Source organism: Gracilinanus agilis, chromosome 4 (genome assembly GCF_016433145.1).
Source record: "Gracilinanus agilis isolate LMUSP501 chromosome 4, AgileGrace, whole genome shotgun sequence".
In the NCBI taxonomy this organism is placed as follows: domain Eukaryota; kingdom Metazoa; phylum Chordata; class Mammalia; order Didelphimorphia; family Didelphidae; genus Gracilinanus; species Gracilinanus agilis.
In genome coordinates, this window is record NC_058133.1 from 281,126,435 (window position 1) to 281,139,515 (window position 13,081).

Sequence of the window (13,081 nt, forward strand, 5' to 3'; positions counted from 1 at the left end):
AGTTGCCATGTAATATATTTCAAAGCTAAGAATAAAGGGTTTGCCAGTTATCTGCTAATTGGATTATCTAAAACCAATGCTTTCTTCAATTAATTTTGGTTAATGAAGAACTGACTATATTTTCCTTACTGCTTTTAACTTTATTAAATATTTCCAATATGGTGTTGCTCAGAACATGTTAAAATCCAAATGACCCATCATCTGAGAAGTTTGACCATCTGGAAACAAAATTGAAACCCAAACTAAAAACATAACATTGTAAATCCTGAAAAAAGCCTTACTAACAACAGAATTCCCAAGAAACAAACTTTTAAAAAAAAATAGAGAACATTTATAGCTGGAGAAACCTGATACCTAGTCATTGAATTGGACTTGTTGATTTCAAGAAAGAAGTTTGCAGAGCTCCCTTCTCCTAAACAGAGGGAAGACGATCTGGGATAGATGTTTGGCCACTCCAAAGAATCTTCTCAGATTTCTCTCTGCCTTGATTCCTTTAGGGAAAATGTATTCTCTTTGAAATATCAGTTTTTTTAAAAAAATTCTACTTTTGCAGCCCTAAATAATTCTGTCATCTGGGACAGACCATCCATTGTGGGGACTTATGACAACGACTGCCAATGTTACCGAAGCATCGACTGGGGCTGGGGTACCGTCATTTCTCATCAGCAGCTACGAAAGCGGAATTTCATTAAAGATGACACACTTGTCATTTTTGTGGACTTTGAAGGTACCTGTCTGGTTAGATTTTTTCTAATAGCAATAAATTTCATGAACCTTTCTTCTCTTTTTAGCAAAAAGCAACACAGCTTTCCCATACTGAACTGGTGAATTGTTTTTAAAAGACTGAGGTGGAAGGAAATGTTTTCAATGGTTTATTTGGGGATTCTTTATGAAGTTAGGTAAATAGGAGTGGTAGCATCTGCTTGTAGCTTCCATTACTGGAAAAGCTGAGATTAGTGGATGATCACTGAGCTCAGGAGTTCTGAGATGTGGTGGTTGATCTTGGGTTCATTTGAACTCCCCTTCAAGAGTCACTGGACATTTAAAGGCAACCTGCTTTATAACTCATACAGTAAGAAAGGAAACCCAGAGAGTCTTCATGATTCAGCACTACTTGGCTCTTGCTAACTCTAAGGGATCATTTAGATGACCTACGATTAAAACGTCAAATACATTCAATTTCCTTCCTTCCTTCCTTCCTTCCTTCCTTCCTTCCTTCCTTCCTGAACAACAAAAATGTCCCAGCCATTGTGTAGAGCATTGAGGATACAAAAAGATGAAAGAGACAGTCCCTGCCCTCAATGAGCTTACATTTTAATGGAGAAGACAACATATGAAGAGATATTTATCCAAAGCAAGCTATCTCTAGGATAAATATTGCTGTTGTTTTTCATATTCAAAGAGGACTAAAATGATATCACTGTATTAGGGTCAATGTACAGTGTGTCCAACTGAAGCTGATCAGACCAATATGAACCACAGGTTGGGTACAAATCGCCCATGTGAATGACTGGGCTGGAGGTGTTTCTAAATCGGGACATCTCACAGTTCTTTTGACTTACTGCAATTCTGCTTTGCTCATTGAGCACAGAGGCTTCTTTGATGTAGCCATGCCATGCAGGACAGTTTAACTGTGCCAATGCCTCCCCACAGGAAAAATAAAAGATAATTAGCAGAGGGATAGCAGTAGAATTAAGAAAGGTTGGGGAAACAAGAGCTGATTCTGCCCCACATAACCCCCAGGATATTTGAACTGGGCCTGGATGAGACCAAACATCCATGAGCCATTTTATCCTAGATGTCACAGACTATTGTGTCAGATTTCTGAGAGTTCTCTCCATGAGGGGAAAATGTGTTTGCCACAGAAATCTTGGATTTTTTCTGGGATCTTTAGAAATGAAAATTAATTATATTCATTATTTTAACTATGGATCATTCCTATAATCTCTTCCTTTGTCTGTTTCCTGGAAGATATCACCTACCTTAAGCAGACTGAAGTTCCTGTTCCTAACGTGAGGCAGAGCTCCTCAGGTCTGATTCTTCATAATCCTGAGCATCACACACCACAGGAGGATTCCAAGACAATGCCATTAGAAGAAACCCAATCTGGCAGCCTGGACACTAGACCGGGGCGGCAGAAGCGGTCGGTAGAGAACACAGGCCCCCTGGAGGATCACAATTGGCCGCAGTACTTCAGAGACCCATGTGAACCAAACCCTTGTCAGAATGAAGGAATCTGTGTAAATGTGAAAGGAATGGCAAGCTGCAGGTGGGTGCCAGGGGACTCCCACGGGGTCTGGAGGGATTGAGCATCATCCTTCTAACTCTTGCATGTAGCATTCTAGACAAATTTTGTGGTTAAATTTTTTTTTCATCTTTAAAAAGGTTTCCTAGTCCAACCCATGATTTATATTTTCATATCAGTGTGGCAATTATCAGAGCTAAAAGAGATCTTAGGAAACTATGAGGATGATCCTCCTCACTTTGTAGATGAGTTAAGCTGATCCAGAGGGGAAAGAGAGAGTGACTTGTCCAAGGCCTCACAGCTGACTCGTAGTAGATAGAGGCAGAATTTAAATGAGTTTCCTGATTCTCATTCCAGTATTCTGCCTTATTAACAGTGAGTATCAGTCAACTCAGGAGAAATAGTTCTCAACTCCTGTAGGTTGACTTTTCAATTTGAACCAGGATTCAATTTTTTTTCTCTCCAGATTAATAATTTTCAAAGGCCTCCAAGTTAGATGGGAAATCTCTACGTCTTTGTGTGTTACAAATGAGATAGCATAAATAAACTGCTTTGAATATCTTAAATATTACTATTTAAAGACTACCTATTATTATTATTAATAATAATAATACCATTACTTATATACAATACCATTACAAATATACATACTATATTTTAGGCTAGTTCCTTCCTTCTGTCCTAGAAGCAAGGTTTACCACCATCTTAACAGGCTCTCAAACTACTCTTCCTATTTCTTTTCAGCACTAAAATATTTCCAGAATAAATTCCTCTAAATTATATTAAGAAAGGGAAATAAAATTCCTCTATGATAGGAGTCTTGCCACAAAGAATGAAGAACTCATGCCATTAAATACTAGCATGATTTCCTAAGGACGGATCCTTGAATCTGGAGTTGCACTGGATCCAAGAGATCAACTAATACAACATTTTACAGATAAAGAAACTGAGGCTCAAAGGGATTGAGTGATTTATCTAAGGTCTTACACAGAGCAATAAGATTGGAATTCAAACTCAAGCCCTCTCACTCTGAGTCAATTGCAACATTTTGCCTTCCCTGCTAACTCTCTCATATATTAATGAAGAAACTAAGACCAAAATGGTCTCTGGGGTGGTTTCAAATTTCACTGAGTCCCCAGGAAACTGGTGCTACTATTCTCAGAGAACTTCTTGTTGTAGGTGGTAGTGATGGTAGATCAGTGAAGATTCAGAAATCAGAACATAATAGCCACCAGGGTTGATGAAAATAAATAAACAAGAATAAAATTCCAGAATGCCGCTAGTTCTGACCTTTTCCAAGCTGGACACTTCTTGGATATGATCTCTCTTCAGAGGCTGGGCAAAATATCACATCTAGAGTAAAAAAAAAATGACTGGGGCCATCTATGTGGTTCAGTAGATTGAGAGCCAGACCTAGAGAGGTTCTGGGTTCTAATATAGCCTCAGATTCTTCCTAACTGTGCAACCTTGGGCAAGTCACTTAACGGGCATTGCCTAGCCCTTAATTCTCTTCTGCCATAGAATCAATGCCCAGTGTTGATTCTACGAAGGAAGGTAAGGGTTTTAGAAACAATTGGAATAATGATTTATGAAGTGTGGGAGTATGCATGAGAACCAACCATATAGTGAAGTAGCAGTAGCAACAGAAGTCATAGTAGTAACAGCAGGTATTCTTACAGAACATGGCAAACAGGTTCAAAAAACCTATAAAAATTCTTTGGTAACAAGCAGACTCATGTCTTCCCGGAGCAGGAATCAAAACTGTTAACAAGCAAATACTATTTGATTTGTTAAACCAGGAGTGTCCTAGTAAAGGTTTTATTCTGACACCACTTTGAAGTTTAATCTGTATTGTTAGCATTTTCTCCCTCACTTTCTTAAGGCTAGAAACTGACAAAGTCATGGCCCTCATTTGGAATGTATGCTGTTTTCTTAGCTATAAAAGCTCACAGGCTGAATATATCCTAAAGAGCCTAATCTTAGTATGGAGGAGCCTATGAAACCCCTAAGATTCAAGGGTTTAATCAGAAGCTCCATAATGGGCATAAACTCAGAGTCCAATAAAGAATGGCCAAATCATGTAGATTGTGTGTGTGTGTGTGTGTGTGTGTGTGTAAACAGAAAGGTTTACAATAATAATAGCAACTAACATTCATAGAGCACTTCCTATGTGCCAGGCACTGTTAAGCACTACAATTATTATCTCATTTGATCCTTGTAGCAATCTTTGAAGCTGGCTGCTATTATTATCATCATTTTATAGATGGAGAAATTGAGTCAGACAGGGGTTAAGAGACTTTCTTAAGGTAACACATCTAGTAAGTGTTTGAAGCTAGGTTATAAATTCATGTCTTTTTGACTCCAGGTCTGATCCTCTAACCACTCACTGTGCAGTTTAGCTGCCCCAATTGAAAGAATTTTAGGACGAAAGCATTGCCACCTCCATGTACAGAAGGATTATGTTTAAAGAACTAGTTGGACAACAATGTAGATTATATAAGGAAAAGAGGAAAATGACATCATTCCAGGCTATAAAATTTAGCAAACTAGCATGGCATGACCTTAGATTATTTGCCACAAACTCACTCCCTTTCATGGATTCAACAGAGAACAAATCCTAATGCTATAAAGACAGAGCTCTAAATATCCTGGAGAACCTGACCAGTGAAATTAACTAGATTTACCCACAATCTCCCTGATATAATGAGTTTTAAAAAAAAAAGTGAAGGGGGTAGCTGGGTGGCTCAGTAGATTGAGAGCCAGACCTAGAGGCAGGAGGTCCTGGGTTCAAATTTGACCTCAGACACCACTTCCTAGCTGTGACTCTGGGCAAGTCACTTAACCCCCATTGCCTAGCCTTTACCATTCTTCTGCCTCGGAATCAATACACAGTAATTATTCTAAGATGGAAAGTAAGGGTTAAAAAAATTGAAGAGGAGTGTTTTTTCATACACATGGCCATCTTAAATATCTACAATCTCTAAACTCCATAGTGTAGAGATTTCAAAATATAGGGATCTGGGACAGGAAATAAAAACCAGAAGGGGATAAATAGAATGAGGTCCATATTATCTCCGTGCACCTGTTGGTTGGCTAGTGGGATTATACTGAAGATACTTTCAGTGAGAGAATAATTTTACATTCTCATACTCTTATCTACCCACAAACAAGTTATTTTATTCACCTGTATAATAATCCATAGAACAATATATATATGTATGTACACACACACACATACACACACACACACACACACACACACACACATATATNATCTGGGACAGGAAATAAAAACCAGAAGGGGATAAATAGAATGAGGTCCATATTATCTCCGTGCACCTGTTGGTTGGCTAGTGGGATTATACTGAAGATACTTTCAGTGAGAGAATAATTTTACATTCTCATACTCTTATCTACCCACAAACAAGTTATTTTATTCACCTGTATAATAATCCATAGAACAATATATATATGTATGTACACACACATATATATATATGTATATATATATAATATATATATATAAAGGAGTAATAGCAAGAGAGAGAGACTTGTTCCAGGACCATTTCTAGCTGAACTTTGTAGAAAGAGATGATGATGTGGTCATAACAATAGCAATATTAGTAATAATGATAGACATTGTAGCATAGTCAATTGAGAGCTGACTTGAGCGAGTTCATGTACTGACTCTGACACATACTCTCTGTGTAACATTGACCAAGTCACAATTTCTCGGTGCCTTTCTGGTGATCCTCTGAGGCAGGGTTTTTTGTGTTTTTTTTTAAACCATTATCTTCTCTGTTAGTATAATTTCTAAGAGAAAAGAACATCAAAGATTAGGCAATTGGGGTTAAATGACTTGTCCAGAGTTTCATAGCTAGGAAGTGTCTGAAGTTGGATTTGAACCCAGTTCTTCCTAACTCCAAGTCTGGCCCTCTATACAACAGGTTTTTTTTTTAATTTTTTTATCCAAAACATACTGTCTGTCTTAGAGTTAATGTATCAAGTATTAACTCCAAGACAGAAGGGTAAGGGCTAAGAAATGAGGGTTAAATGACTTGCCCAGGGTCACATAGTTAGGAAGCGTCTAAGGTCGAATTTAAATACAAGTCCAGAGTGTTTAAATTTGACCTCAGACACTTCCTAACTGTGTGACTCTAGCCCTGGCACTTTATCTACTCCCACACCAAAGAGTCTGTGAACTTGGAGAAGAAAAAGTTACATCTTTTAATACTTTGTTTCTTTTGTAATCTCATGTATTTAATTTTATACATTTAAAATCTTTATTTTGAAATGGGTCCATAGACTTCACTAAGACTGGTAAAAGCCAACACACACACACACACACACACACACACACACACACACACACACACACACATCTAGGAATCAGGAGGCAGCCATGAATGCCCTACACGGTCTTTGACAAATAATTTCATTCCTCTGTACCTTAGATTCCAAGATTTTAAAAGGGAGGCAGATGACATGTCCTCTGTTCCAAAAATCTATAAATCTCTAAACGTCTGGTCATTACTTACACTTGGGCATCTCTGTGGTTTTCCCCAGGTGCGCCTCTGGTCATGCCTTCTTCTACACTGGAGAACGATGTCAGGCTATGCAGGTCCATGGAAGCATCCTGGGAATGATGATTGGAGGAGTCACTGGGACTATTGTGTTGACTATTGCCATCATCTCCATAATGTCCAAAAGGCTGACACCAGGAGCAAACTATTGAAATCTCTGGGGTAGTTCCCCTACAACCACTTTTTTCTCTTCCCTTTGATGGATACTAGGTCACTTCTTTCCACCTTCATTCTAAACTTGCATCCTCTGAAGTGACCACCTCCCTTGCTTGTTAATGCCCTAATTTGGGTCCGGCATTAAATGATTTAGAAACGTTTTGACTCCTTCTAAAGATAAGAGTTACAAGATGAAGCCCATTGGATGAATTCAGCTACGAAATTTAAAATCCCTTATGTCTCCCTTAGCAGTAGGCAGAACTGAAGATCTGGACTTTAAACATAACAATAATAATAGCTGACACTTATATAGTGCTTTAAGGTTTGCAAAGAACTTTCGCATATGTTATCTCACTTGATCCTCACATCAACCCTGCAAGGTAGGTACTATTATATTCCCTATTTAAAGATGAGGAAACTGAAACAGATAGAGTTTAAATGACTCATCCAGAATCACATAGCAAGTCAGTGTTTGAAGCCAAATTTGAACTCAGGTCCAAACCCAGTATCATATCCACTATACCACTTAGTTGGTTCTACCCCTTAAAGGGCTCTTGTATCAGGAAATTTTAAAATAATAATAAAATTTTATTGACTTTTAAACATGGTTTACATTGCCTTTATTTCCTCCTCACAAAGTAGATGCTACATCTATTGTTGTCTCCATTTTGAAGATGAGAGAATTGAGGCTCACAGATATAATTAATTTAGTGAGGTAACACAGTTTTCAATTAAACAGCCATTTGTAAAGTGCCTACTATGTGCCAGGCCAGACCATGTTTGCAGAGAATGAAACAATCCTTATTCTTGAAGAGTTTACAGTAGATCTGAGAAGACAAGTATATATATAATGAAATAAATATAAAAATAAATATAGAATATATATAAACGTAAAAATGGATAAATGCAAATAAAAACAAATGTAAATGAGAAGCAAAATGATGGCCACATAGTCTGTGTGCCAACAATGGGTCTTGAACTCCAGTCTTCCTTACCCCAAGGCCAGTTCTCTATGTACTATGCATTAAGTTTCTCATCTAGGGTCAATATTGATATGAAGACATATATATATATATATATGTATACATATATGTGTGTGTGTGTGCATTACAGCTCTGCCTCCAATGCCTGCTTTCTCCACCACATTTATTGCTTTCTCTCTCACATCTAAAAATGGTCAAAGGTTTCACAATATTCTAAGAATGATTTGAACTCAGGAAGATAAATCATCCTGATTGCAAGCCTGACACTCTATCTACTGCATCACTTAGCCGGCTGCCCTAATAAAGGTTTATTGACTAACTTACTGGACCACGCATTTAATTTCACAGTGCTTTGAGGCTATAGGAGAAAAAGATCATGCTGTTCAACCTTATAAAAAATTTTATAAGACTATTAGACTGAAAAATACAAACCCTAATTAAGATAATTTATCTTTAGTTCTCCCCATATTTAGCTACTGCTTTAGACTTTTTCCTCCTTATTTTTCATCTTCCTGAGTTCAAATCTGGTCTCAGAATAACTAGCTGGGTGACTATGGACAAGACCTTTAACTATTTGAAGTAATAACATATTTCAGGAACTGGAGATACAAAGAAAAACAAAAGTCTTGGCCTTAAGGAGCTTACAATATAATGGCGGAAGACATATAAAGCTGAAAGAAGGTGGGGAGAGAAAGGAGGAAGGGTACCTGGTGCAGAGCATGATTGAATGCAAAGGAGAAGTGTCCTTCCTAAATGGAGCATCTGGGAGGACCTCTCCAATGGCCACTCTCTACCCTTTTCAATCAGAGGGAAGAAGGAACTCTGGGGACAGGGGGTATTGAGGAAGTAAGAGTTTATGGGTTGATGTGATCTTGTAGGATGATGAGTTTCTGGAGACCAGAATACAGCGGGTGGGAAATGATGGTCCAGAATAGAAGACAACAAAAATAAGAGGAGCCGATGTTCCTAGCCTTCTGGTGTCCAGATAGTCGAGAATGGTTTATCACAAGACCATCATCAGTCATTTAAAGTAAATATTAATTTTAGAAATATTCATCCTTAACTTAATTAATAAAAGAAATGTCTAATTCCTTTCATAAAAGTGTGTGTCTAATTGAAATATGTTTGTTTTCCTATGTAGAGAACTCATGGCTAATGTGACAATTTTGGATTTTTACTGAACCCTGAAACATCCACCTCCTTTAAACAAACAAAAAACTTAAAACAAAATGCCTTCTTTCAGCTTCCTTTTAAGGGTGTTGGTATGTCATTTGAATAAATATTAATACTAAAAATTATAAAACAAGTAGAAATTTGAACTAATCAGAATAGATCAGGTAAAAAATAAAGAACTCTATTGTTCTTTTGAATCTATTCTGAATCTTTGAATTCTTGTGGCAACTCCATTCTCACATTATTATAAATTAGTTATTGTTTTGTGTTTCAGTCATGTCCGACTTTTCATGACCCCATCTGGGGGTTTCTTGGCAGATATTAAAGGGTTTGCCATTTCCTTCTGTAGCTCACTTTATAGGTGAGGAAACAGAGTCCAACATGGTTAAGTGACTTACCCAGGGTCACACAACTAGTTAAATATCTGAGTTTGGATTTGAACTCAGGTCTTTCTTCCTGCAGATAATATTTCTATAATTAATATTGACTCTAACCAACTGGTGTTTGTCTTAAGATGAATCGTTCTCTGCCAGACTTGGAAATCTGGATGCTAGAAGGCTAGGGGCATTAATTCCTCTTGTCTTTTTCCTCTAGAACTGTGGTGGTGAACCTATGGCATGCATGCCAGATATAAGGATGATATTAGAAAATAAGTATTGTTTTATTAGTGTAAAGATAAGAAATAGAGAAGCTGGCTTGAGGAAGAATTGGGGTTTCAAATAGAGCTGAGAGAGAGTGTTAATTTCAACTGTTGGCAGTCTTAACATTTTTCAATGACAGTTACACTCTCTGGGTGTGGCATTCTAGGAGTGGGCTTCTGGCGGTCAACAGAGCCACACGCAGTTCTTTCTCTCTCAGGGCTAGAGAAGGCAACATCTTTGCCTCTCTCTATCTCTGTCTGAGGGAAAAGCTTGAAGGGGTGGAGTGTTTTCTTTTCCAACTTGGGAAACATTATTCATTTATCTGTTACTGTTTATAGATGGATTAAACTCTGAAAAGACCAAACAAAACCTGGTCTTTGGTTTGCACTCTGAGTTTAAGATTCAGAGTCCTAACTTGATTCTTGTGGAGACTCAACCAGCTAGCCTTGGTTACCTTTATAACTTAAAGGTGAAGTTAAGAGTTAGTGTGGTTAGGTTTATTTAGAATAGTATAAATTTGGTCAGTTAAAACAGGGAGGATTAGCATAGCCTGTGAACCACAGGAGAAGCGGTTCCTTGCGGGACCTGGGAGTTTATTTGGGTGGAATTAGAATCCCTTAGAATTCGAAATCCTTTTTCCCTTAGATATATTTTAAATAAAAAGTTTATTTTCTATAACAAGAATCTCTTTAGTGTTCCTTGCCCCTGGCCCTGAAGGGAAATTCATCTCTGAGTTTCACTTCATTCACCACTGAAGATACTTTTGATATCATCTTATCTAAAGTATCTAGAAACAATTTTGAACCTTTATTTCATTGTTCTTTGTCCTTATATTGTGTGCTCTCTTATTTTATTTTTACACAGAGGAGGTAGTCAGAGCCTTCTTTGTGGGTACATGCCATTGTCCCAACACAGAGGTCATTACTAGAAAGCTAGAGGGTTGCGAGGCCAGGCTGCTCCACTCCCCCTCTCCATGTGCATCTAAGGAAATTTCTCACATCCCCCACCCCTCTAAAAGGTCCATCATCACTGCTCTAGGAGAATGAATATAAAGTATAGCACTGGATGACCATAAAGTTCTTAGGGCTCCATTGTTCTTAGTGGGCCAGGCGATTGAATTATACCATTAAACAACAGTTTAGTGGGGCAGCTGGGTAGCTCAGTGGATTGAGAGTCAGGCCTAGAGACGGGAGGTCCTAGGTTCAAACCTGGCCTCAGACACTTCCCAGCTGTGTGACCCTGGGCAAGTCACTTGACCCCCGTTGCCTACCCTTACCACTCCTCTGCCTAGAAGCCAATACACAGTAATGACTTCAAGATGGAAGGTAAGAGTTTTCAAAACAAAACAAAATAAAAAACAACAGTTTATACTTCTAATCTGATTGTGTTAATTCTGTCACTGGGAGTCCATGGTTAGGACCCAGTTAGAGAGAAGGAGAGATTTTAACAATTTGATGAAGTTGGGTTCCCAACTAGAAAAGTAGTTCTTGGATTGCTCCCAGAGGTGTCTCTATTCTCTTACAGCAAAAATCAATGGACACAAGGAAATACACATGCTCAAGTCATTGATAGGAGTTTCTGAGGAATAAAACTGTGTGTAATGAATATGCTTTGGGTACTCACAGAGAGATTTCCGTATCTCCCTGTCAGCGTGCCAGGGGTACCCCTAAGGAGTTGTGGTGACTATTCTCTAATACTATTGGCTTAAGTCAATAGTCGTGTTCCTTTTACTGTTATCTATCAGTGACAAGGATCTCAGTTCCATTTAGCTTATATAAAGGGATATAGCAAGCATGGAAGTAACAAGAACAGTGGCATGGGAATGAATCTAACCAGAACTTTTTCCAGGCATCTCTAATTGATCTTATAACTATTCACCTGGCATTATCAGAGTTATCCCACTATACTGGCTATGAGGAGAAGACTTAAAAATAAACCAGGGGTACCTATCTTGGCTATAAAACTAGAAGTGCCTTTCATGGGCATAAATCTTACACAAGAGTAAATGCCACCTTGGCCCTGAAAGAAACCCTGAAATCTTACAAATGACTTCAAGGTCGTTCCCTGTTATCTTACCAGGACTAAATCCTGAGTCCTGATAAACAATTTCCAAATGGATGCCAAGCATCTCCTGTTGTATGAATTATAGCTCCCCTGGATTACTCACCTCTCCCCAATTTCCCATAAATGAAAATGTATATGAACTTGAAGTTTTGTCTGTCTTGCAAACTCAGTTTACCTGGGCTCTGGCACATGTATCTGAATTCTTTCTCTCTAAGGAAATAAAAAATAATTGTTGTGGAAACTGTTTTTCCCTTTGATGTTTTGTACAAGGTTGACACAGGAACAAAGGTATAAACATTTCATCCCACAACACTTTAAGGGTACAGTTTCCCCTGTATCAAGGGTCAGAAAACTTCTATTTATGAGCAAAATTCTGCCTCATTACTTGTTTTTGTATAGCTTGTAAGCTAAGAATGTTTTTGTTTTTGTTTTTTTACATTTTAAAATACAGCTTATCTAAATACCATTTATTTTAAAATGCAAAAATCTTTCTTAGCTTACTGATCTTATAAAAACAAGTGGCAGACAGTGTTTGACCCTCAGGCTATAATCTACTGGCCCTTGCCCTCTACCACGTAGGTCACTGTGGAGACTAGGCTTAGATTTAGAACAGTTTCTACCAAGCACTGGTTCTACTAAGTTCCCATCCCAAGTCAAACTTGCTACTGCTGCTCTGGATCCTAAAGTTTTATCTTTGGGGTGCTGATGCTGAGATGGTTGCAAAATCTGACATGAAATTGACTCCCAGACTCAGACTTCTAGACCTTAGTGGGCTCACTCTTCTGACCTTTCAAGGTCAGACAAGGCCATTGCTTCCAGATTAATCTACTTCACCTAAAACAAAAGAACTAATACCAAGGCAGAAGACCAAAGCCCATTTTCACAAGGAAACATTTTAGCCTCATAGGGCAATGAGAGCATAGGACCTTTCCCCTTTCTAGTATTGTATCTCACCAAATGCCATGAGTAAAAGAGGCAAGGCAGGACAAATGGTCTAATCAGGACAGAAGCCATGATGGATGACTAAGGTCTTTTGAAGGTGCTCCCTGTTCTGGTTCTGACTCTGTACTATCATAGGGGTTAACTGACCAGAACAAGTAGTGCTTTTACATGTTCTAAGTCAATGATGGTGAACCTTTTAGAGACCAAAACTACAAACCACACTGCATGTGAGCCCTCTACCTTATCTCAGAAAGGGGAAGGAGGAAATGCTCCTATTGGGCTGCTGGGCAGGGA

At 38.3% G+C, this 13,081-nt stretch overlaps 1 protein-coding gene across 1 annotated transcript in view; it reads left to right on the forward strand.

Annotated features, from left to right (window-relative positions):
* The window catches only part of MEP1A (meprin A subunit alpha), a 38,145-nt gene extending 31,165 nt beyond the window's left edge, over nucleotides 1–6,980 (forward strand). Inside the window, exons 10-12 of the mRNA XM_044674945.1 lie at nucleotides 554–727; nucleotides 1,972–2,269; nucleotides 6,812–6,980. Coding sequence (XP_044530880.1) covers nucleotides 554–727; nucleotides 1,972–2,269; nucleotides 6,812–6,980 — 641 coding nt within the window. The remainder of the gene's footprint in view (nucleotides 1–553; nucleotides 728–1,971; nucleotides 2,270–6,811) is intronic.
* Nucleotides 6,981–13,081: the final 6,101 nt, after the last annotated feature.